Source organism: Triturus cristatus, chromosome 5_1 (genome assembly GCF_964204655.1).
Source record: "Triturus cristatus chromosome 5_1, aTriCri1.1, whole genome shotgun sequence".
Lineage (NCBI taxonomy): Eukaryota > Metazoa > Chordata > Amphibia > Caudata > Salamandridae > Triturus > Triturus cristatus.
Window position 1 is genome coordinate 582,042,750 of NC_140587.1, and position 24,689 is coordinate 582,067,438.

General features: G+C 47.9%; 1 protein-coding gene across 1 annotated transcript in view; it reads left to right on the plus strand.

The window, feature by feature from the left end:
• VCPIP1 (valosin containing protein interacting protein 1) overlaps window positions 1-24,291 on the plus strand; it is a 114,940-nt gene extending 90,649 nt beyond the window's left edge. Inside the window, exon 3 of the mRNA XM_085605510.1 lies at window positions 20,215-24,291. Coding sequence (XP_085461636.1) covers window positions 20,215-21,077 — 863 coding nt within the window. The 3' untranslated portion in view covers window positions 21,078-24,291. The remainder of the gene's footprint in view (window positions 1-20,214) is intronic.
• Window positions 24,292-24,689: the final 398 nt, after the last annotated feature.

Genomic DNA, 24,689 nt, shown 5'->3' on the forward strand with positions numbered 1-24,689 from the left:
CATATTTGCAGTGATAACCTACTTGATAAAGATTGATTTCTAAGAACCCACGGTGTGGTCACTCTGTGTCGTGTGGTGCCAGAAGTACGATCCTAGATCCGAGATTCCTCCCCCTGGGGAGTCTCCCGCCAGTGCCCGGCTACGGTACTTCGAGGGTGGGTCTCAGGGTAGTCAGGACCCCTTTCCGGGCTCCTCTGAGGTCGCCGTCTAACATTGGTGGCAAGCGACGGGATTCGGGCCCATCACCTAGAGATCGTACCGTGAACGACGGACGCACTACCGACAAAGATGGCAGAAGGAAGCGCCATGAGCCCCGCAGAAACCAACGCCAACAGGGTGTTCCAGGTGGAGCATCTAGAAGAATACACACACAAAGAGCTAAAGCAATTTTGCAAAGAACTTAAAATCGCTACCACCGGTCTCAACACTAAAGAAGATTTGCAGAAAGCACTGAAAACTTGGGTGGATACCGGGGCCTCCCGCCCGGAAGGCACGGGGGAGCGCCCCGACGAAGCCGAACCCCCCCAAAGTGAAAGCAGCAGCAGTCCGGTGCGAGGCATCGTACCAGACGGGGGCCTATCCCCGGAAGAACTCGCGGACAGAGAGAGAAGTCGCAATCATGAACTCGAGTTGGCCAAACTCAAAATCGAAGGCGAATTGAAGTTAGCGGAAAAAAAGCTAGCAGTAGAGCAAATGCGTGTACAAGGCGAACTGGAAGAAAAGAAGCTCCAACGGGAGCACGAAGGAAGGAAGCTCCAACTGGAGCACGAACGCAGCTTGAAGGAACTCGAGCTCAAGGCCAGAAACGAGGAAGGGAGGCCCCGGGAAACCGAGAGACGGCCTCCCCAGCGGAACCGAAGGTCCACATCCCCAAGGACGTGGTCAAAGAATATTATAAAAACGATGACATTCAACAATGGTTCAGGGCCTACGAGGTCGCCATGACCTCCCATCGGGTCCCGCAGAAGGACTGGGGGGCGGGGTTGTGGGGGCGGTTTCTGAGCGAAGGAAGAGACACCCTGCTCGACCTACCCCTCTCCCTGCAGACCTCCTACAGCCACATGAAAGAGGCTCTACTCACAAGATACGGCCTCACCCCAGAAATGTACCGTCAGCGATTCCGGGACTGCAGGAAGATCCCGGGCACCACCTGGGTGGAGTATGTAAACTTTTTCAGTCGGGCCTTCGATGGGTGGATCAAGGGCAGCAAAGTCACCACCCTTGCCGAACTCACCGACCTCATGTTGTGGGAACACCTGGCTGCGAACTGCTTCATAGAACTACGTCAGCATCTGCTTGACAGCAAGCTCACAGATCCCAGGAAGCTGGCTGTGGAGGCCGACCGCTGGACCAACACCCGGGTCTCCCGGGGCATGGTAGGAGAGTACCCCCGAGCCAGTCGGGGACCACCCCGCCAGAGAGGGGGAGGGAACCAGGGAGGGCCGAGAGAGTCCCAGCCTAGCCCCCCGAAAACACAACCTTCACCTTTCCCGGCGCCCCCCCCACCAGTGACAGGGCCCCCTGGGAGACGGGGACACCGGGTGACCGTCACGTGTTTCCGTTGCCAGAAACCCGGGCACTACGCCAATGACCCGGAGTGCCCCATGGCCACCCAAGTCTCCCCTACCACCCCTGCGAGACAGATAGCCAATGTAGCCCTGGGGGAGGAGGTTGAGGAAACCGAGGAGTGGGAACCCGCAGCGATGGCCCCAGTATCCCTGGGAGATAGGGAGATGATCCCTGGTAGCCTCCTACCCTCCAACACAAAGAAATACGGGCAGCTCGTCAAGATCAATGGCCACCAAGTAGAGGCCCTGCGGGACACCGGGGCCAGTATCACCGGTGTCCTCAGGCACCTAGTCCCCGAGGAGCAGATCCTCCCCAACGTCTTTTGCCCCGTAATTTCCGCAGACAATGGAGAAAGTATGTGTCAGGTAGCCCTGGTGCCGTTTGAGTGGGGAGGGGTGATAGGTAAATTCAAGGTTGCCGTAAGAACCTCCCAGCCGGTCGGCTGCCTCTTAGGGAACGACCTGGAGAGTTCTCCCTGGAAGCACGTCGAGCGCAAGGCCCACCTAGGAATGATGGGACTCCCCGAGTGGGTGTGCGCCACCACCCGATCTATGTCAGCCCGACTCACTCCCCGGAGAGAAGTCGAAAGCACCCCGATCGAAGAGACCAGAACAGTCCCCCAGAAGTCCTTAGGGTTCAGCCCGTTTGAATTACTCTATGGACACCCCGTCCGAGGTCCCCTCAGTTTGGTTAAGGAAGGGTGGGAGGCAGCACCCCAGACCACCCCCCGAGATGTGTTCCAGTACGTCCTGGCCCTCCGGAACCAGACCAGGAAGTTCCGAGAACTGTCCGAGGCCAACCTGGAGGCAAGCCAAGAAGAGATGAAGCGCTGGTACGACCAGAATGCCACTCTGGTCGAGTTCCAGCCGGGCCAGCAGGTGTGGGTCATGGCCCCCGTGAAGCCTGGCGCCCTCCAGGACAGGTGGACTGGGCCCTACAAAGTGGTTGAGCGGAAGAGTCAAGTCACATACTTGGTGGACGTCCAGTCGCCTCGGGATCCCCTCCGGGTCCTTCACGTGAACCGCCTCAAGCCTCCCTTCGTGCGGACAGAACTGAGCCTCCTGCTGGCCACCGATGACGGGGCCGAAGAGGAGTCTGATCCCCTCCAGGATGGCTCCGTGGAAGGAGTGAACCTCTCCCCAGCCCTCACTGCCCAGCAACAAGCGGACTGCCGCCAGCTCCGAAGACAATTTTCCGACCTCTTCTCCCTGACCCCCCGGGTCACCGACTGGTGTGTTCATGACGTGGACACCGGGGACAGGCCGCCGGTGAGACACCGAGCCTACCGAGTTCCTGATCGGGTCCGGTCCTGCATTCAAGCTGAAGTCTCGAAGATGTTGACCCTGGGGGTGATCGAGCCATCTGACAGTCCCTGGGCCAGCCCCGTGGTCCTGGTCCCGAAGGCAGCGGCCCCCGGTGTCGCCCCCGAGCTCCGATTCTGCGTGGACTACCGGGGGCTCAATGACGTTACCCGAGCCGATGCCCACCCCATTCCACGAGCCGACGAACTCATTGACCGACTAGGGGCAGCCCGGTTCCTCAGCACATTCGACCTCACCTGCGGATACTGGCAGATTGCGCTCACCGAGGGGGCCAAGGAGCGGTCCGCCTTCTCCACCCCCGATGGGCACTACCGCTTCCGCGTAATGCCCTTCGGAATGAAAAATGCCCCGGCCACTTTCCAGCGACTGGTGAATAGAGTCCTGGCCGGGCTAGAGCAGTTCAGCGCAGCATATTTGGACGACATCGCTGTTTTCAGTTCAGAATGGAGTGAGCACCTCCAGCACCTCCGGAGGGTGCTAACCGCCCTGCGCCAGGCAGGCCTCACAGTAAAAGCCAGCAAGTGCCAGATCGGGCAAGGATCCGTAGTCTATACCTGGGGCACCAGGTCGGGAGCGGCCAGGTCGCCCCTCTACAGCCAAAGATCGACGCCATCCTGGCCTGGGAACCACCCATCACCCAAACGGAGGTCCGAGCCTTTCTGGGACTCACTGGCTACTACCGAAGATTCATTCGGGGGTATGGCAGCCTTGTCGGCCCCCTCACAGAACTCACGTCTAAAAGACAGCCAAAGAAAGTGCAGTGGACGGCTGCCTGCCAGGAAGCTTTCGGTGCCCTAAAGAAAGCCATGTGTACTGCCCCCGTCCTCCAGGCTCCCGACTACTCCAAGGAGTTTATAGTCCAGACCGATGCCTCCGAGCATGGCATTGGGGCCGTCCTGTCCCAAGTGAATGACCAAGGCCTAGACCAGCCCGTCGCCTTCCTCAGTCGGCGGCTGTTGCCCCGAGAACAGAGATGGAGCACCATAGAGCGCGAAGCCTTTTCCGTGGTCTGGGCACTCAAAAAGCTACGACCCTACCTGTTCGGCACCCATTTCAGAGTCCAAACTGACCATCGGCCCTTGCGATGGCTCATGCAGATGCGAGGAGAAAACCCCAAGCTACTGCGGTGGTCAATCTCCCTCCAGGGGATGGATTTCACCGTAGAACATCGCCCTGGTACGGACCACGCCAACGCTGACGGCCTCTCCCGGTTCTTCCGCCTCAGCGAAGAGAACCCCCCAAGATGATGGGCAGTTCTCTCCGGCTTTCAGCTGGGGGGGTCGCGTGTTGGACCCGGCCTCGTAGTATGGCCCTACGTGCCCCCGCACCACCGAAACCTGGTACCCGCAGCCCCAAGCACACGGCACAGCCGACCCTCCCCGCCAGGACACACGCACCCGACCCGGACATCCCCGTCCAAGGCCTCTCTCCTTTCGGCCACCCCGGGCCCGCGTGCCCACTTCATGCACCAAGATGGCCGCCCGGCCCCAGCGCGACCCGGGCCTAGAGGCGCCACTCCGGCTGGAGGACATCACGCTTCCAGGGGATGAGAGAGGGAGGAGCAGTTTCTATCGCACCTCTGAACTCCCCTGGGACGATGGGTTTCGATCGGCCTACCGGCCTCCCTGAGGGCTGGCTCCATGCCTGCTGGGTGTCTGGGACTCCTCCCGACCCGGCCCTGAAAGGATCAAAAGACAATGACAGGAAATCCCGACTAGCGACCCCCAGGTGACAAGACCCCTGCCTGCACAGACTCCGGACATCAAAGAGGGGTCGACCTATAACAAGGGGTGCTCTGGGTCTGTCCGGCAGATTCGACGCTGGAACAACGAGAGCCTGCCGACGTGGTCGCGGCTCCTGGAACTTGGACCCACCTGAGCCTGCTGAGTGACTCGCGGCTCCCTGAAGATCGTAAGACCTCCGAACTTGTACCTGAGCCTGCTGAGTGACTCGCGGCTCCTTGAATATCGTAAGACCTCCGAACTTGTACCTGAGCCTGCTGAGTGACTCGCGGCTCCTTGAAGATCGTAAGACCTCCGAACTTGTACCTGAGCCTGCTGAGTGACTCGCGGCTCCTTGAAGATCGTAAGACCTCCGAACCTGTACCTGAGCCCGCTGAGAGACTCGCGGCTCCCTGAAGATCGTAAGACCTCCGAACTTGTACCTGAGCCCGCTGAGTGACTCGCGGCTCCGACAGACTTTCACGGTCCCGCCGGACCCAGACTACAACAACGTATCCCCCAGCTCGAGGATTGTGAGCTGTGCGCCGGATACGTCCCTGCCTTGAACCTTTGCCAGAGACTGTCCCGCTACCCCCTACCCCTTCCGAGACTCATTGAGCCCGTGCTCTCCTTGTACATATTTGCAGTGATAACCTACTTGATAAAGATTGATTTCTAAGAACCCACGGTGTGGTCACTCTGTGTCGTGTGGTGCCAGAAGTACGATCCTAGATCCGAGATTCCTCCCCCTGGGGAGTCTCCCGCCAGTGCCCGGCTACGGTACTTCGAGGGTGGGTCTCAGGGTAGTCAGGACCCCTTTCCGGGCTCCTCTGAGGTCGCCGTCTAACATAGAGGGTAACAGGTGCCATCTTGCAGAGATGTAACTGGTTCAGTAACAACTTTTCTCCTGGCGTCGAGTCTAGAATATTAGGCATGCCATTCAGTGGTCAAAAATTGTTCTGCAAGCGTGGATGAAGCCTTGCAGGTCCTAAATATGGGCACAAGAATATCTTTATGGGTGCTGCAACCGAGACAAGGCTGCTGTTTAGGAGGACCTTATGGACTGCGAAGCTCATATCAGCAAGCCGCTTCGGATATTTTTCGCCCCATTCACGGACACTACCCTCAAAATAAATCTTGCCTCGCAGTGCAGAAGACAACAGCCCAGAGGAAGAGGTCCATGTAAACCAAGAGGCCCATCTACCATCAAGGGTCAAGATAGAAGCTGCTGCAGTTTAATTCCCGGGCAGCCTGCCCCTTCACTCTCTATGCCTGTTGGTGGGAAGGTATAGACACATCTTTCGGCCTGCAAAAGCTTACAGTACATTGTTGGGTGTTGGATACAGTGAACTATGGAAACACAATAGATTTCTTGTCAAAACCACCAATGCCTCTTCTCAGTCATGTGGTGCTTCCTCCTGGATGGGTTCAACCTCTGGACAGCAGACATTGGCAGACTGATTAATGGGCCCGCGAGGGACTGCAGGGTCCCAGATTACTACATTCTGATCGGAGAGACTCTTACATCTCTGCCAGGCTCTTGCTTGCGGGGGACATGCCCAGGAGACATGGGCTGTAAGTTGGGGATCCATTGGTCGGGGTGGCTTGCATCCCCCCGTTGGGGGTTGTGGGACAGTCCCACCGCGACAGATACTTCAGTGTTCTTGAGGTATAGGGTGGGGGGGATTGTTGGGTGGGGGTTGAGGTTTACAGATCACACTTTCACTTATTGTCCGTTGCTCGCCACACGTGCACCGAAACATCCTCATCCTTGTTGCAGATATAGTCTCAGATGGCCAGCATACCCACTAGGGGGCAGGTGACCCCAGGTACTCTCCGCATCATTAGTTCTAATGTGCTTGGTGCCCTGGACAAGATTAAACATGGGGCCATTCTCCAGCAGGCTAAACGGGCTGGGGCGATTTTGATTCACCGCAGGGTCCCCTATACACATCAAACAGTGGACGGACACACAGGGGCGCTATTTATTCCTCCGGGGGAAGATTGGGGAGGATCCTCTGGTTCACACCTAACCCCCCCTCTTTCACCCCCCCTCCCACCCCCTCATTGCAATGGAATCTGGTGGAGCGGCTCGTGAGGGGGGGGGGGGGGGGGGGAGACATACCAGATGCCCTATTCGTAGTTGGCGGTGACCGGAATGATGTTATGGACATGGCCAGGGATCGATTGAGGGCTGGGGGCGGTCCGGAGGGTGGTTGCTCCACGAAATTGTACTCCTTAGTGACAGAGCTGGATTGGGTTGATGCATGGCGGCGCCTCCACAGAGATAATCGGGAATTCACCTACTTGTCGGCGGTCCACGATTCCTACTCTAGAATTGATTATCTCTTTGTTCCCCGGCTGGCGGTTGGCAGGGTGGTGTCGGCGGAGATTCTTCAATGGGGCCTGTCGGATCACTCCCCAGTAGCCCTCCTGCTCCAAGTAGGGCGGATGAAACAACCCTTCAGATGGCGTCTGCAAAATGACGACTACAAGGAACACATGAGTGAGGCTATTGATCAATACCTGACAGCCAGTGTGGGGTGGGGTCAGTCCCTAGGGCCGAGGTGTTATGGGAGGCACTGAAACCCAGGCTGAGGGGGTCAGACATTTCCTGGTGCAGGAGTCGGGAGGTGGCCAGGTTAGGAGACAACTATTGATGGCACAACAGAACTATGCCGCCCTCCTGATGAATGAGGCCCGCCAAGCCTGGCTGGCGACGCGGAGCAGGGGATATCAGTGGGGGGGACAAATCCAGCAAGATGCTGCATCGACTATGTCAGGGGACGTTTCATTTTCAGGCCCTACCTGGCGTCTTGGGCCCGTCGGGTGAACCGCTTACAGATCCTCTGGCCCTCGCGGAAAGCTTCGCCACATACTATGCGGACCTTTCCCCTCCCCCCCCCCCCCCCCCCCCCTCCCCCTAAGGAATGCTTACACGCTGCCACCATAGATAAATTCATAACTCATCTTCTGCCCAAAGCCCTAACAGATGAGGTAAGGGACCAGTTGGAGCTGCCCCTGACAGATGAAGAGGTAGGCACAGGTTTGGGGGAAACTTAATCCCGGGAAGGCGCCGGGGCCCAACGGGTTCCCTAGTGAATTCTTTAAACGTTATTTCTTGTACTTGGCCCCTCATTACCGATCTGTGGTGGTGGAGGAGGCTAGAGAGCGGGGCTCACTCCCTCCGGACTGGAGACATGCGGAGGTGGTGGTGTTCCATAAGCCGGGCAGGCCCCCGGAGCAGCATGCTTCGTATTGTCCCATTTCCCTCTTGAATGTGGAGGCAAAAATTCTGGCCAATGCGTTGGCCAATCGCCTATTGCCCCACATAACCACCCTGGTCCATCCTGACCAGGCTGGGTTTATGCCCCAGAGGGCGACCAGGCACAATATACGGCGGGCGCATGTGGCAGTGGCGGCTATCTGGCATTTGGGGGAACCAGCGACACTCTTATTGGCCAATATGGACTGAGTGTTTGACTCCTTGCTGTGAAGACTCAACCTTGGACCGCGTTTCCTTTCCTATCCAACACTCTTATACACTGATCTGACTTTGTCGGTGCGGGTGGCCGGTGCGACCTCATCCACTTTATCAGGCGGGGTACACAGCAGGGCTGTCCCCTTATTTATTTGCTCTGGCGCCATTGGCAGCATGGGTGCACATCGATGCACAGATACGGGGATTTGAATGGGCTACGGGACTGTCAGATAGGATCGCACTATATGCAGACAACGTCATTTTCTTTCTCACAGCCGTAGACCAGATGGGGCCGCTGCTACTGCGTATCATGCAGATTTTTGGAGAAATGGGGCGGAGCTAGCCAAGCAGCGAGATGGCCGCGTTTTAGGCGAGCTCCTCGCTGATGCCCGCATTTCATTCTTTAATAATCCTACACATCAAGGCTAGATCGTCGCTAAGAGGTACACCTGATTCCAGCAAGTCGCTAAGCACCAGTTGGAGCCAGGAATCGGCGAAGCTTGTACACTTTGGCTGACAAAATCGCAGACTGGGATCTCCAGGCCTAGCCGCAAAACAACGAAACTGAGGCGGCGGACAGAAGTTAAGGACGCCGTGACGCAGAGCATGCACAATGGCCGTGAATGTGACCCTTACCCGGTGGCGCCGAAATGGCGTGTCGGAAATCCTGGATGACCGCTACAGCAATGAAGAGTTGAGCCCACGCTGTGGGGGAGTGAAGCATGCGACCGCTAGAATCCGCTGAGGAGGGGGAACAAATAGCCACCCGATACACGCGGCACTAGCGGAACTGCGACCATCGTCTGCTGCGGCTCCCTGGGGTGCCTGACGGCTGGGGCGCTGCTAATCGCACATAGCTTTTGAACGAGCAGACGGCGCGAGGTGCAGGGAGGCAGGAAAATGCAGAGCTGACCGGCAAGTGAATGCTATACAACAGGGAGGACAGCACTTGAAATAAAAAGTCAGCCTGGTGCCGTGTGCGGCCTCGTGCACTGTGTATTACTGTGTGACAATAGCGACGTGCCATCTGCCCTGAATTGGCTGGGGACCTAGGACCTTAAAGACAGGAGGTTATACCTGGGTCTGACAGGAACTGTGATACCAAGGACCTAGGCTGGCAGTCCCATAGCACGAGGGGGGCACCTGACAGCCCGACCAACAGGCGCACCTGGATTATCTAACCCTACAGTGCACAGCACATAGTGAGCTTCCTGAGATGCCACCAAAAGACCAGCTTCAGTGACAGCACATGAGTGATTGGAAGTCAGACCTCCCAGGAAGCCTGACGCGGCGTTAGGTAATGCAACATGACACTTGACTGACCGACATCCTCGACCTGCAAGAACCCTGGTAATAGTACTGGCAGGGGACAGTGTGAAAGGTGATGCGGGTCTCAACGGCAGGCACCCTGGAAACCGGTCCCACCAAACCCTGCATGAGACACCATTGACTACGGGGCCGCGCAGTTGTTACGTATGCAGAAACCCCACGCGAGAGGAAAACCAGTCACAGAACCACCAACGGGCAACATAAGACATTCCCACATCTGGTATGGCTCATTCCCGAACAAGCAAGCGCGAGGGCAGGCTGGAAGCTGCGACCATGGGTAAGACAGACAGGACCCAGCCAAAAATAACGTTCGAGAATACCAAGAAACAAATGGACCGAGGAATGGAAGAGCAGTCGCAGCAACAGGAGGAGGCCGGAGCAACTAGCGGAGTCACAAATGTCGAAGTGCAAGCCATGTTCACCACTATACAAGCTGCTCTCACCAATATAGATGGGAAAATTGACTCTCGCATAACGAGTCGACAGAATGTCGGAGCGCCTAGCGCCTGGACAAGCATACCGAACGGCTGGACATGGCCGAACATAGAATCTCCGAAGCTGAGGATGGCCAGATGCAGATGGATGCGAAGCAGTCGAGAATGGACAAACAAATGGTGGCTATATCCGCAAAGGAAGAAGATTTGGAAGCGAGGTCTCGCAGAAATAACATCCGCCTGACAGGTATATCTGAGACAACGAACACGGGCCCCATGGAACGATACGTGTAACTGCTCATTACAATGCTGGGGCAGGACACCTTCTCTGAGATCTTTATCGTTGAGCGGGCACACAGATCCTTGGCGCCAAAACCGCCAACCGGCTCACCACCAAGACCAATTATAGCGCGGATATTAAACTACGGGGACCGTGATGGAGTGCTCCGAAAGGCCAGACAGTTGGGAAAGCTGAAGGTATGGACATATCACTTTACCCTGATTTCACGATGTCGGTACAGGAGGCAAGAAAAGTTTGGTCAGGTGAAGCAAAAACAGAGACCTAAATATTCCGTATGCGATGCTGTATCCGGCAAGGCTCAGGATCACAGACTAAGGGAAGGTGAGAATATATACTGAACCAAAGGAAGTGCTAAAATTTCTACAACAGAAAGAACACTCAAGACCAAGATGGAGATCTCCGAGAGGGGAGCTGGAGGAACAACCTACAACCTCAGACGTCGAGTAGCAAGACTCTGCAAAGGTTAACAGCCACCATCACCCGCCTGACAGATATGTAAAGCTCAGGGTGGCAAAGAATGGATAAATAATGATCGCCGCCGCCAGGGGTGGGCGCTGTTATCACAGCTCTGAAGATGGTGGACAACCGGTCACTGGCTCTAGAGGTTCGCTGGAATGCTGAGCTAATGGACAGTAGCAGGACGCACTTTGGAGTGCCAAGCACCCGACGCAGATAAGTCGAACACCATTGAACATTAAGCAACCCTGTGAAATGTTATATTGTGTATTCGACTTATATATGTTTGAACTTCACTCACTTCCAGAGACATTGTCTTACTATTCAGGACTCACCTGATGCACCTTTATTGACATAATATGCTATGCTTAGTCTTGATGAACATGTTTTGCGGGGCATTTGCTCATGTGGGGACAGCCCACAGGAAACTAGCTGGCAGCCATTGACCTCGCGTGTATACCACACTAGATCACTACAGGGGTTTTTAGGTCTCGCCTGACCCAGCGCTTGCGCTGGTCTGGCGAGACTTTAAGTAAGGGCTTCAAAAAATGCTACCGCCGGCTACAGCTTGCAGTGCATGTGCGCTCGCTTGAGCAGAGGCGCCATATGGTGTGATTACTGCTGCTCGCGCACATGCACTGCAAGCTGTGGCCGGCTGTAGCATTTTTCCCCCGCTGTGTTTTATTTTTCTATAGATTCTCCCTCCCAACGGTTCCTCAGTCTATTGTGCTTTTAACACCTTCTACACGTGTTTCAAACCTTTTCTCTAACAACATAATAAACAGTGCCTTCCGTCATAGCACTTTTCCAATAAGTATTAGCCATGCTGCATGGCTGAAAATTATTTAAAAAATAGCTCAGTGCTGCACTGTAGTACTTTGACAAAAGTTATTACACAGCCAGCACTGCCCGCATTATACCACTTTTGTTTTTTCTTTCAGTCATGCTACACGGCAGCCGTGCTGCTGTAAAACATGGGTAAAAGACAATGACAAAGCCAATAGCTCTCCCATCTGCGAAACCTTTTGGCTTTGTCAATGCTTGTGGTGCTTTGTCTCTACTCAGTTCAGTGGTTTGAAATCTCACGCTCCTCATTGCTTACTTACATTTGTCTTCTATCCACTCTGTTTAGAAGGAACACATGCCAGCCCCGGCATGAACCATTCTTGGTATATTATTGTCTGGGTTCAATTGACCATTTCATTTCTATAGTGCACACTGTGCTAAATGTACCCTTTATTAAATTCAATAAATAAACGTTTGCACTAACCACTCCTAGTCGTCACCAACGAGAAGCTACTTACAACTGTGCAATTTCCTACACATGGCAGAACTTGCAATTTTTTTTAATTTGTGAAGTTTCCAAAGTTTCTTAGTTTGCTTACCTTTTTGCCCTTGCGAGATTTTGCTTCACAGTAACTACAAGATACTTTCACTCTAAACCAAGAAAGTGGCATACAATTAAGATACCTACCACTTTGAATCATATGTCTAATGACACCGAGCGAGCACAGCAAGCTAGCCCAATCCTCCTTACAAAACTTCCCTTCCACCCTTCCTTTCATCAATTAATCCATTTGTCCTTTCCACTTCATACACCCATCCATCCTTTCCCCTCCCATCCACCTATTAATCCATTTCTTCAATCACCTTTTCATCAATCCACAACACATTTATCCACTATTTCACCTTTCCATCCACCCACACATTTTTCTATCAGTCACTTTCTCTTCTATTATCCTTTCACCTAATATCCATCTATTCACTCATTCATCCTTTCACCCTTCCCTCCTTCCTGTCCTTAATCAATCCTCCCAGTCATCCTTTCTCTGTTCATCCATTCACCCATCCTTTCTTCCTTCCATTCTCAACTCATCCAGCCACCCTACTCCCTTCCATGCACTCTTCAATCTTTCCACCCTTCCATCCTTTTGTTCCAGCAGTCTTCCAGTCCTCTTTTCATTCATCCATCCTTTCACTTGTCCTTCCATCTTTCCAAACCTTCTTTCACCCTTTTGTTTTCCTCTTTTCCTCCAACCCCCTTTCCTTCTGTCCCTATTTTAATTCTTCCTTCCACACTTCCTTCTTTGCACCTTTCTTTTGTTTCACACTTCCTTCCACTCTTCCCTTCACATTTCTTTGTTTTTTCCTTCCATTCATACTTGTATCCTTCCTCGTTCCTTCCTCATTTCACCATTTATATTTAGCAATATTTTTCTTTTCTTTCCTCTTTGATTTTTACTTTCTTAACTTTATCTGTACCGCTATCTGTTTGATACCTCTATTTTTCTGGTTTTCCACATTTTATTCATTCAATCCTCTGTCTCCTTCACGCACTTGGCTCAGTTGTCAGCGGTATGCCTACACGCCTCAGCTCTTTCTGTTCTGCAAACCTGAAGACAGACTAAGCTCACAAGAGTCAACATTTTAGTGCCTTATCAGCCAATTGGCTCAGTGCAACACCCACCACACCTCTAGCGGCTGTAGTAGAGGGTTTAGGCACAGCCAATAGGTCTCGCCTTTGGGACCTTATAAGTGTTTAGTTATCCAGCACAATATCTTTGGTGCAACAACATCAACTGTTGCATGGCTAAACACTTATAAGGTCCCAAAGGCGAGACCTATTGGCTATGCCAATGCTTGTTTTTTCTCTCTTTTTTGTCTTTTTTTTTTTTTTTTTTTTTTTTTTTTTTTTTTTTTTTTTTTTTGGTAGGTTTTTCATGGTTAACCGAGCTGGGAATGACTCCACAATTGGGGACAGGGCGGAGTGGGAGGGGTGGGGGTAGGGGAAGTTAGAAAATGTCTGGTCGGCAAAAAGAAGCTCTTCACACAGCTGATACTACACATATGGCATACGAAAAACACTACCACCTCAGGCAGAGGTATGTGAACATGGCTGATACTGGTATGAAGATTCGGAAATTGACATTTCTGACATGGAATGTACGGGGATTTCAAAACCCACAAAATACGTTAAGTGCTTGCATATTTTGACAGACAAGGTATTGATGTGGCATGTATTCAAGAAACGCACCTTACCTCAACAACTGAAACGAGAGTGGGTACCAGATGGGCTTCATACCACATAGCATCGTCATACTCCACGTATGCAAGAGGGGTATTACTGTTAATTAGACGAAGTACCCCATTTCACCTACTCCACACATTGAACGACGACCAAGGCCGTTGTGTTATGGTGCAGGGTGATTTCGGAGGCACTGTATTAACAATCGTCACTCATATGGCCCAAACATAGATGATCCCGGGTTCTATGCTGAAATATGGGCCAAACTTAGAGAATTTCCAAGCGCACCAATAATATGGGGCGGAGACTTCAATACCTGTCTGGATCCAGCACTAGACAGATCGACAGGTAATGAATGATACGGCAAACAAGCAGCCAAAGCCCTAAAAGATGGTATGGCAACGTGGGGAATGACAGATGTGTGAAGGATGAGACACGAGAGCTGTAGGGAGGGCACATGCACATCTACTACACACAACACGTGGTCTCGAATAGACAACTGGCTGCTTACAGCAGAGGCATGCACGTGGACACGAGCGGTTGAACACCTACCTAAGACACTGTCAGACCACTCCCAGGTTAGCCTCACGATGGACATCCCACACACATACCCCGGCATTTCACATGGAGATCACAGGGAAGTGCCCTATTAGATCAAGTATTCCAAACCGAGCTTCGACAGGCAATAGCTGACTATTTTGAGTTAAACGTCGGATCAGTGGAAAGTGCTGGGACATTGTGGGAAGCATTTAAGGTAACGATTCGAGGTCACTGTATTAACAAGCATGCCATCCTGGAGAATATCCAACAGCAATTAAATGTAATAGAAAAGGACATCAGTACGCTGGAAGCGGAACACATACAGTCCCATAATCCAGCCCTACTGGAAAAAATTAGGGAAAGAATGGACGATGACCAGAGATATGCTGCGGATGAGATAAAATGCAAATCAAAACGATACACAGCGCGGAACTACGGGGAGGGTGCTAGGCCGGGGCGAGCTTTGTCGAGTAAGATCAGACCTTCGTACACGACATCATACATAACACAGATCAGGGATGACGCGGATCAAATGTTGTACGACACTACGTCCATATCAAACTGTTTCAGGAACTATTACTCACAGCTCTATGACAAACGTACACTACAGCAGAAGAAATCAATCACTACCTTCAGGACGTAAGATGAATTCACGGACGCAATAAACTCATTACCAAATAACAAAGCTCCGGGGTTGGACGGACTTCCCGGGGAGTTATATAAAACGTATAAAGACCTGTTAATACCACATTTAGCAGAAATGTATGAGGAAGCGTATGAAGAAGGTAGACTCCCTATCTCGCTGAGCGAAGCACACCTAGTGGCGCTCCGCACACCAGATAAAGATTTGTCACGATGTAACTCGTATCGTCCCTTATCGTTGATAAACATAGACACAAAAGATTCTAGCCAAAATCCTTGCAACTAGAATACAGCTCCTGCAGGAGAAGCTGGTGGGAGGAGTCCAACCATTTTTTGAATTAAACATTAGTTGCTTTGCGCACACAATTGATTGAGCTAGAGGAGTGATACCTCTGCCGCTAAGAGGACTACCTCTGAATGTAACACTTAGATGTAGAAGTGTACATGGTAATGAAGTAGTTAGGGAAATGTATATGCTGCGTATATGATTTATATTGTATATATGTATTTTTTTGTAATTTGTTTGATCAGTTTTTCATGTTGTGTTTAATTCAATGTGAATGTACATGTTGTCTTGAGTCTCGCCGATGGATATTTGTACCTGACAAATAATTTTTGAATAATTGTGTCAACATAAATATTAAATTGCCAAGGTAATTTGTGGTTCCTTGTGCAAAAATAAATAGATTGATCCCTCTATACCGTTTGCTTTATATATTATAGGTATTACCTGACCAAGCAGGGTTTGTACCCACCAGATCTACTACCCAAAACATAAGCACCATTTTTGCCCTGTACCACCATTTGGATCCAGAATTGCCGGCAGCACTGCTGGACGCCGCAAAGGCTTTTGAATCGGTAGAATGGCCATTTATGTTTGTTGTATTATGCAGGATGGAATTCCCACAACGCTTTCTCAGATGGATAGAGAATTTATATCATGCCCCAACAGCTAGGATTACACTGAATAATAAGTGTCTGACCCTATTGAAGTGAACAGGGGGACAAGACAGGGGTGCCCGCTATCACCGATCTTGTTCACCTGGATTCTGGAGCCCCTTGCCTGTAGGATCCGCCAGTGTCACCGGGAAGCTGCTCTACAGTTTAGCCTACACCCCCTCAGCATATCCTTATATGCCGATGACATGGTATTATTCACACGTCACCCTAACATACATTTAAACCACCTTATTGGAGAATACATCCGTTTTGAACAATACGCAGGGTTCCGAATAAACTGGGACAAATCGGTGGTTATACCACTAACACCAGCCACGACCCAACCAGCACTAGACTATCCCCTGAAATGGCAAACTGACCCGGTGAAATATTTAGGCGTATGGATACATAGAGACCCAGACCTTGTCATCAGGGAAACTATGGTAGGGCAATGACTAATCTGGATGAGCAAATACCTAGATGGATATGGATCCCCCTAACGTTGACAGATAGAATTGCGCTGCAAAAGACGATTGTATTGCTCAGGTTTTTATACCGGTTTACTAATATCCCAATCTGGTTGACACAAGCTTTCTTTGCAAAGCTGCGGTCAGCGATGCAGAGACTGACGTGGGCGGGTAAACAGGCCAGGATCAGCTGGACTATACTGACGAAGCCATATCATATGGGCGGTTTCGGAGCACTGGACCTGCAGCTATATTTCTACTGCGCACAAGCGCAACATGCACACTACTGGACTAAACCACATGCGTACGTTTCGCATGTCGCAGTGGAAACAGACAGTGCACAACCCACTCCACTGAGGGACACGATCCAGCCTGTGTGCTGCACCTCACGTGCGTGGCACGCATTAGCACATAGGGCCAACAAACTGCCTATATACGCCCCAGCGCTTCCCATTGCTAATCATCCGAAATTATCAGTAACACAAGAAAAGAACATGATGGTATTGCTGGAAGATATGAAACTTTCCACTATGAAAGATGTTTTCCCACACGGCAGATTCATAAAAAGAAATGACCCAGCACTAAGCACACACAACATACCAATGAAGGCATTTGCTCACCTACGGCTGCAAGCAGCGGTTAGGGAATTATATAACACCTACCCGGAGGAGCCACCAACGCTACACGCATTACAGGCCCTACTCATAGCGCCATCACGCCAGAAGTTAGTCACCCGCCTATACAATACGTCACAATCGGAACGAAGTGGGGCGGCCATTAGATCATTAGCTAGATGGGAAACACTGCTAGGAGACAAGATAGAGGAGCAGGATTGGGAATATAGCGGCACACAACTAAAATTACTGACATCAAACTGTAATCTACGGATAATACATTTCAAATTTCTCCACCAATTTTATTACACCCCACCCCAACCGAACTCCAAAGATACGGCCTCAGAACACATGAAAGGTGCTAGAGATGTAACGCTATGAATGCGGATTTCCTACACTTGGTGTGGGCATGTCCACAGATACATAAATACTGGCATGAAATCATGGGGGCGGTAACCGAAATGCTGGCTGAACAGGTGCCTTTGTGCTTTTTGGGGGGGATATATAAATTAACGCCGACTAAAAGGCGGAAGTTTCTGGCTGTGGCACTGCTACTGGCGAAACGGCAAGTAGCCATTAGATGGGGGGGGAAGTAAACGACCCCCTAGATTCAAAGACTGGCTTACGGACATGTCATATTGCAGGGAAACCATGGAGATGTACGCGGAAGAGCTACTGCTTTCATCGAGACCCCGCGATTTCTGGGAACCACTGACACAATACCTTTTAACGCTACAGGAGGATGAGTAATATATGTTAATGGATGACAATATACAATATAGAAAATGTTCTGTTATAACTTTTTCTCCCGTTTGCAATTAAGGAGAAGATGGAAGGATTCATGTTTCAACTTAATGTGTGATGTAGTATAGTATCTACTGATGCCTGATGTGCCGTAAGCCCAGGATGATAAGAGCTTTATTTCAGTAATACGAAGAGATGCGAAGTCCACTGTCAGCTATGCCTGCACGGAATGATAATACTCATCACTGTACACTAAAGCTTACATATGTTATGATGAGTACCTTATAAATGAAAAATGCCACAGTACGTGTAAATTGTAATGTTGACCAGACTCGATAAATAAAATATATATAAAAAAAAAAAAAAAGATTTTTGGAGAGACATCTGGGATCTATATGAATCCCCGTAACTCCATGCTATGGATTCTGGGGGATCGAACAGGTGTGGGCGCGTGGATCTCTTCGGTCCAGCTTGCGGTTGGGGGGCTGAAATTCCTAGGTGTGTTCATGTCGGACGTGCCCGTGGTCTCCTGGGAGCGTAACCTGGTTCCGGTGTGGGAACGAATACGCGAATATCTCAAGGCCTGGTCCCGTATGCCTCTGTCGATATATGGCAGATCGGCTATATTTAAGATGGTGGCGCTACCCCGGCTCCTTTATTAGCTACAAATCTTCTGAATACATACTGCATAGCCAGCTAAAACATCTCTAAACACTACCTTTGATATCCTATTAAGACCATCAGAAAATAGGCTAGCTATCTGGGTATTCCATTTCATAATCTATATTACTTAAGCTATACACACACCCTCTTCCTGATACTTTCTAAGGGGAGCATATCGGTTGTTACACCTTGGATTTGATTACCATTGCTTTTCAGAGTCCTCGTCTGTGGTGGTGCATACAAATGAGGTTCCCAGGTAGTGAACACTTTTGTCTGTCCACGAGATAAGCATATGCTGATCTAGGGTGTCCTGCTGTCATGGGGGTGGGTTTAACAAGTGGACCTCCAACTTAGTTAAATTAATTTTGTACCTGGCGACCCTCTGGAATATCTGCAGCTCCTGGATGATCGCAGGTAGCCCCCATTTCGAGTCCATCAAGGACAGCATGAGATTGTCTTTAAACATGGTAACTTTGAACAGGACCCTCTCGATAGAAACCCTCTTTATGGTGTCTTTCTGTCTTACTGCATGAGCGAACAGCTCAAAGGTAAGGGCAGACGAGAGGCAATTGGGGGCAGCCCCGTCTCATCTCCCTCCCCCCTCTTTATCAATTGGTTGTGAGGTACCCCATTTACCCGGATCCTGGTGCAAGGCGCTTGATAATTCACCCATCTATTTAAGGAGCATTGTCATGTACGTTAAATATACCCTATCGAACACCATTTCTGCGCCGAGTGATGAGCAGCACATTTTTCTTGTTCTTTAGGCATTCCCCACAATGACAGAGATTTTTTTTGTTTTTTCCCAACAGTGTCTGCCTGGGACAAATTAGTGGAGTTCAATAAGATTTGGTAGGTAACTGCCTAATTTGGATGCTAGGATCCCTGTAAGTAATTTCACATCAAGGTTGAGCTGAGTTGGGTCTATAGAATTGGCAACGGGTTGGGTCTTTACCAGCTCTTAGGGATGACAATTATAGCTTTGTCTCGCATTGTATCAGCGAGCAGACCCATATCCCTGATTTAATTGACTAGCCCGGTTAGCAGGGGAGCTAAATCATCACAGTATGGCTTTGGGAAAGAGTGCAGTATACCTATCCAGTCTGGGGACTTGATTCACTTTCATTTTGGAATGGTGGTTATAACCTTCTCAGTCTTTAGTCTGGTTTTCTCTGATGTCTCGTGTTTCTTGAGGCAGTGGCCTTCCGGTGTGTACAAATCTTGCTAATAAAAGTGGAATTTGTCCACAATAGAATAGTCTTCATGGATTAGGGCTTCCCTTACGGAGGCAATCATTTGGACCCTCTCCATGGCCCTCTGCGCTTTCAGCTGAGACATGAGGAGCTTCCTTGCTTTATCAGCAGACAAATAAAATTGTTTCGTTGAGGGGGGCAAACTCTGCGCCATCCCAGTCCAAAGCTTTCAATTGTTGTTGAAAGTTTATCACCTGGCCCCAAACCTTGTTAAGTGTGGCATGTTTATGTTCTGCCTCTACTTTCTTAACAGAATCTTTAAGGGTGGCCTGTTTGTCATTCCTCATTTTCTTATATCTGGCTGCTGTTGTGATAATTATGCCCATCAGATCAGCCTTATGGGAGTCCCACAGCATGGAGGCCAAGATTTTAGTTTTGTTTTTTTAAGAATAAATCGAAATTGAAATTAATGTATACAAACATAGGCAAAATTAAAATTTCTCAGAAGAATGTATCTCTTGTTGAGTGCTTAAGTTCCTGGGCTTGAATGGGAACAAATCCTGGTTAATGACCGAATAAAGATTAACGTGAGGGAGAGCCAGGTTTACAAGTAAGTAACTTTCTGCTGTTGGAATGCTTACATCAAGTTTAGGATATTGTGCTTTATTGCTTTTTGCCTCTGAGTTTCATAGGAAATAAATGCTTGTAATAATGAGCCTTTCAATTGGTATGAACCTATATCTTTAACTCACTACATTACTGTTTTGTTAATAGGAGTAGCTGATGGGAAACACTGTACTTTTCCACATCTTCCTGGTAAAACATTTGTTTACAATGCTGCAGAAGATAGACTGGAGCTGTGTGTGGATGCTGCTGGACATTTTCCTATTGGCGCAGATATAGAAGATGTGGTCAAAGAGGCCTTAAATCAAGTGCGAGCTGAAGCGGCCTCAAAGAGCAGAGAGACTAGTCCCTCTCATGGACTTATGAAACTAGGCAGTGGCGGAGTGGTAAAAAAGAAATCTGAGCAATCTCACAATGTGACAGCATTTCAAGGTAAGGGACACTCACTAGGAACTGCATCTAGTAGTCCACACCTTGAACAAAAGTCTAGGGATGTACCACTTGCAAGAAGACATAGTAAAGGGGTGGATATTAATACCACTCCAACCAAGAAAGAGCCTTCTAAATTTTCAACTGCTCCTAGCGACAACGAACTTATCAGGGTAGCTCCTGGAATAGTGACCTTGAGAGACAGACAACTTGACCCTAATGTTGTTGAGGCTCAAAGAAAAAAATTGCAGGAAATGGTCTCTTCAATTCAGGCATCAATGGACAAGCACTTGCGGGATCAAACTGAGCAATTTGATGCAGCTGAGCCACCACAAAGAAAGGTTGGCATTGATGAAGCTTCAGGATCCGAGAGCGCTCAGACTGGTTTGCCTGAATCAATTACTTTAACTTGTAGTACTGATCTTGATCTTAAAGAAACCACTAATAGCAATGTGGCAAATGCAGTAGAAACCACAGTCTCCAAGGAGCCTAAAGGTGAACGTGGCACTTCTCCAGAGGAACCTGAAGCCATGGACAGTCAAGATGCAGAGATTATTACAGCAGAGCCAATGGATCACTCTTGATTGATTGAAAGCTTATAAGTAAAGATTATATTATGTTTGTTGGCTGGGCCACCTGAATGAGTATCCATTAAAAAAAAAATCTTGTATGTTTAAAAATGTATTAAATCTCCTTAGCCGCTGCATGTTATCAAGTGTGTGATTGGCAATAGCTTTTAATATCTGCTGCATAGGCTGGCTCCAAATGAACTGTAAGTAATTTGTTAGGCAATGCACTGAGATGAATATCCTCTGTAGATAAGGGTAAATGGAAGGTATTTGTAATTATAATGCCCTCAAAGTCTTAATGTTTACTAGACGTGAAATTCTTCCCAAACATTCATGATTATTGTTGATTTAGATACTGAGGTTTTCATCGAAATTGCACTTGAACTGTACCCTAGGTGGATTTCCCAGTATTCTTGGTGGTAGTTCTAATAAAGAGAATTCCACTTTATGTACACCAGTTACAGTTTCAAAAAGCAACATTTCTGTTCATTTACCAACTTTGGTAACATCTGCTCATTCAATGACATTTTTTCACTTTATTCTTTAAGTACGACTGCCTCGCAAGTTGCCTCTTGCATCATCTTTGTGTCTTTCAGATTGTATTTTTCATCATTACTTAAACGTATTCTTCAAATGCCACTATTATAAAAGCCTGTTCTCTGTCTTTGCATATTATTGCTATAAGCAAATTAGAAAGGAGGTCTGGAAGTTCAGCTTTGGGTGGTGCTGTGAATTGATTTCATAGCATTGGCAACTATCACATTTAAGTAGCACTAGTGGTAAGCTGATGTTTGAGCATATCAGATTTCCTGATGGGTATTGGCCATTAGCTGAATTTAGTGGCAAGCAATTGTTCCAGGCGTTCTTATTGAAAATACACACAAATATTATTTCTAGTACTATGCCTTTCGCTGGGCAAAAAAGGGGTGTATTTATGTCCTTTGTTAGTAACTGATATCTTTTAATTTCTACCATACATGAGTTACATGTCAGTGCTTTGACATGCCTTTATGGTAAAGTTGAACTGTCCTTCAAGGGTGTATTTCTTAAAATACCAGTCCTGCTTGCAGGGCAACATCTGCAAGAAACCAATATTTTAATATACTACAACTGCCCTTGCTACTGTGATATCTTGTGTTCCACACTATCAAATGCACATGCATTTAAAATGTCATCCTCTTATCTCTTTTCAATTTAAGTGAAAACTAAATGTTTGCTTGAGGAGTAATGTGTTAATAAAATTCAAATGACACCTAGAATATGTAGACTTTGCTGTGTGTGTGTGTGTGTGTGCTTTTGATTTGTTTTACGCTTTCAATACATATTTTATGTCGGTGAATGGTTTTAATTCCTAAATTTCCTTCACTCGCAGTCGCTTTTGTAGATGGAAATGGGAGTAGAGCAGTTTAAATTTGATTTAATGTCTTTCGCCACCTTGACATATGGGATAAAAAGAATAACGTAAATTTACTGAACATTGCGTAACAAATGCTGGCAGGCTGGTTTGAAAAATGTTTGCTCCGTTATTTTCATAAACTTGCAATATTGAGAATTATTTATTTTTAGGTTTTCGGTCTAAATAGTGAGCTCAACCTGATTTTACTTGCATCTGATGCATTATTCAGTACATGTAAAGGAGTGTATTTCGACAGTTTGGTGTCACACCAAGGTAACAGTACCTAGATCCAAAGATGTTAAAACAGTGTGGTATTCATGGAAGGAATTGCAGAAACTAAATACACCTTAGTATGTAAAGAATGGTAAAATACTTTATTTTACAGTAACTAAAATGTCATTACATTTTCAAGCTTTCTCTCAGCTGGTGCTTTTTTGATATTTTTTCCAGAATAGCCAATCCTTACAGACAAAAAAACAAATCATGATTTCTGTTGCCTTTTTTCTCTATAGCTATTGAGTAGTTACTTTCCAAATTACCTCTGGTTGGCAAGGTTTTATGTTTTTTGTAGTACCTTGTGAATTCAGCTTCAGGATATTGAAATAGTGAAGATATCTCAGTTACTTATTAATGGAATGAAACTGCTGTTGTTCTCCTGTTTAACATGCAGGCAACTTTAGAAATTTAGCAACCTGATGTTGCTTGAAGTATGTTTTAGCAATAATATTATGACAATGTATTATCTGCCTTTCTAGACTGAATTAATGTTTAAATCTAACAATGTTTGTTAGAATCTGTGAGACCGCATCATTTCATGACAATGTCATGTTCTTTTCAAAGTGATTCACTTGTATTAAAAAGGTTTCACACATTCCATCTTGTGGCTTTTATGAGGAAGTACTTGTGTCAAGCCAGAAATCCACAATGTTAAATGCAGGACTAATTTTAGATTTACTTAAAAATAAAAATGATCTAGCTTCACAGAATATCCACTAAATACATTTTCTAGCAGTAAAATATAACCTTGGTTTAGGTAGTATTCCTATACCATGTATCAAGCCATATAGTCTCACAAGAGGTGTGCTTGGTATCTTGCCTAAAGCGACTAGTGCCATTGAAGACAAGGCACATGTCTAAAAATCAAATTTGTTTGCTGCAAACTAAATTAACATTTGCAAAAATGTAATGACTGCAGCTTTTCTGTGTCTCGCACTTAAGTGACCTCCATGAAAGTTAGAATGTTAACAATAGTAAATGATTAATAATATTCCCTTCTCCATTATATGCAAGATATTTGATACTTCTTTAGCTATACGTTTTACCTGTTATGACTGCCAGGAAAACAAAAGCAAACTTGATTTCCAAGTTTCACATGCTAATGATTAAGGAGTATCTGTTGCTCTTCACAATTTACATTTTTAAAGATGCTGAATATTTTAACATCCATAATTCTTTTGAGCCATTTTGCCTTGCGTGGAGCAAAAATAGATTTTAAGCACTATCGACAAGACAAACATAATTGCGTGCACTTTGGGGAAGAACTGTTCTTTACGAGATGTATAAATATGCATAGCTTTGTATATATTTAGAAAAATATTTTTTATGTTGAATTAAAAAATTAGTGCTCCCCAAATATAAAGATCTTTACAGCTACTCTGGCTGTAGGCTGATTTTTATTTCTTTGATTGAAGTCCTACACCTGTTTTTTTCTGTAAATGTAACAATAGTGTATCATATGGGTATATAGTGTACTATATTACTTGTCACTGTACAGTATTTGAAGTTCTTTCTTTGATCGCTCTATTAAACATGTATGTTAAAGACTGCTTAAAATCACTGTCTTTGTCCTTTTTTTATGGTTTGCCTTGTTGATAGTGTCTTGATTGGTAACTACTATGTAACAGTGTGTTGGTCTGATTGTCAGTCTCGGTGCAAGAGAGATCTTGTGTAATAGATCCAGATTTTTTTCTACCATTGCTTTTCTATAGGCTGAACTTCAGAGCTAAACAGAGTTACTTTACAGTCAGTGCGAATTCTGGAATATGCTATGCGCTATGCTATATTAACAGAATTGTATAATTACAGAATACTAAATTTAAAAGGTACCCTTTATTAGGGCTATAGCTTATATTTACACCATCAGTTTATGCAGTTGTCTTTCATTTTGTCCTTTTATACCATGTAAAGAGAATCTTCGGATACTTCTGCTTTCCTTCCAAAGACTGCTTCTT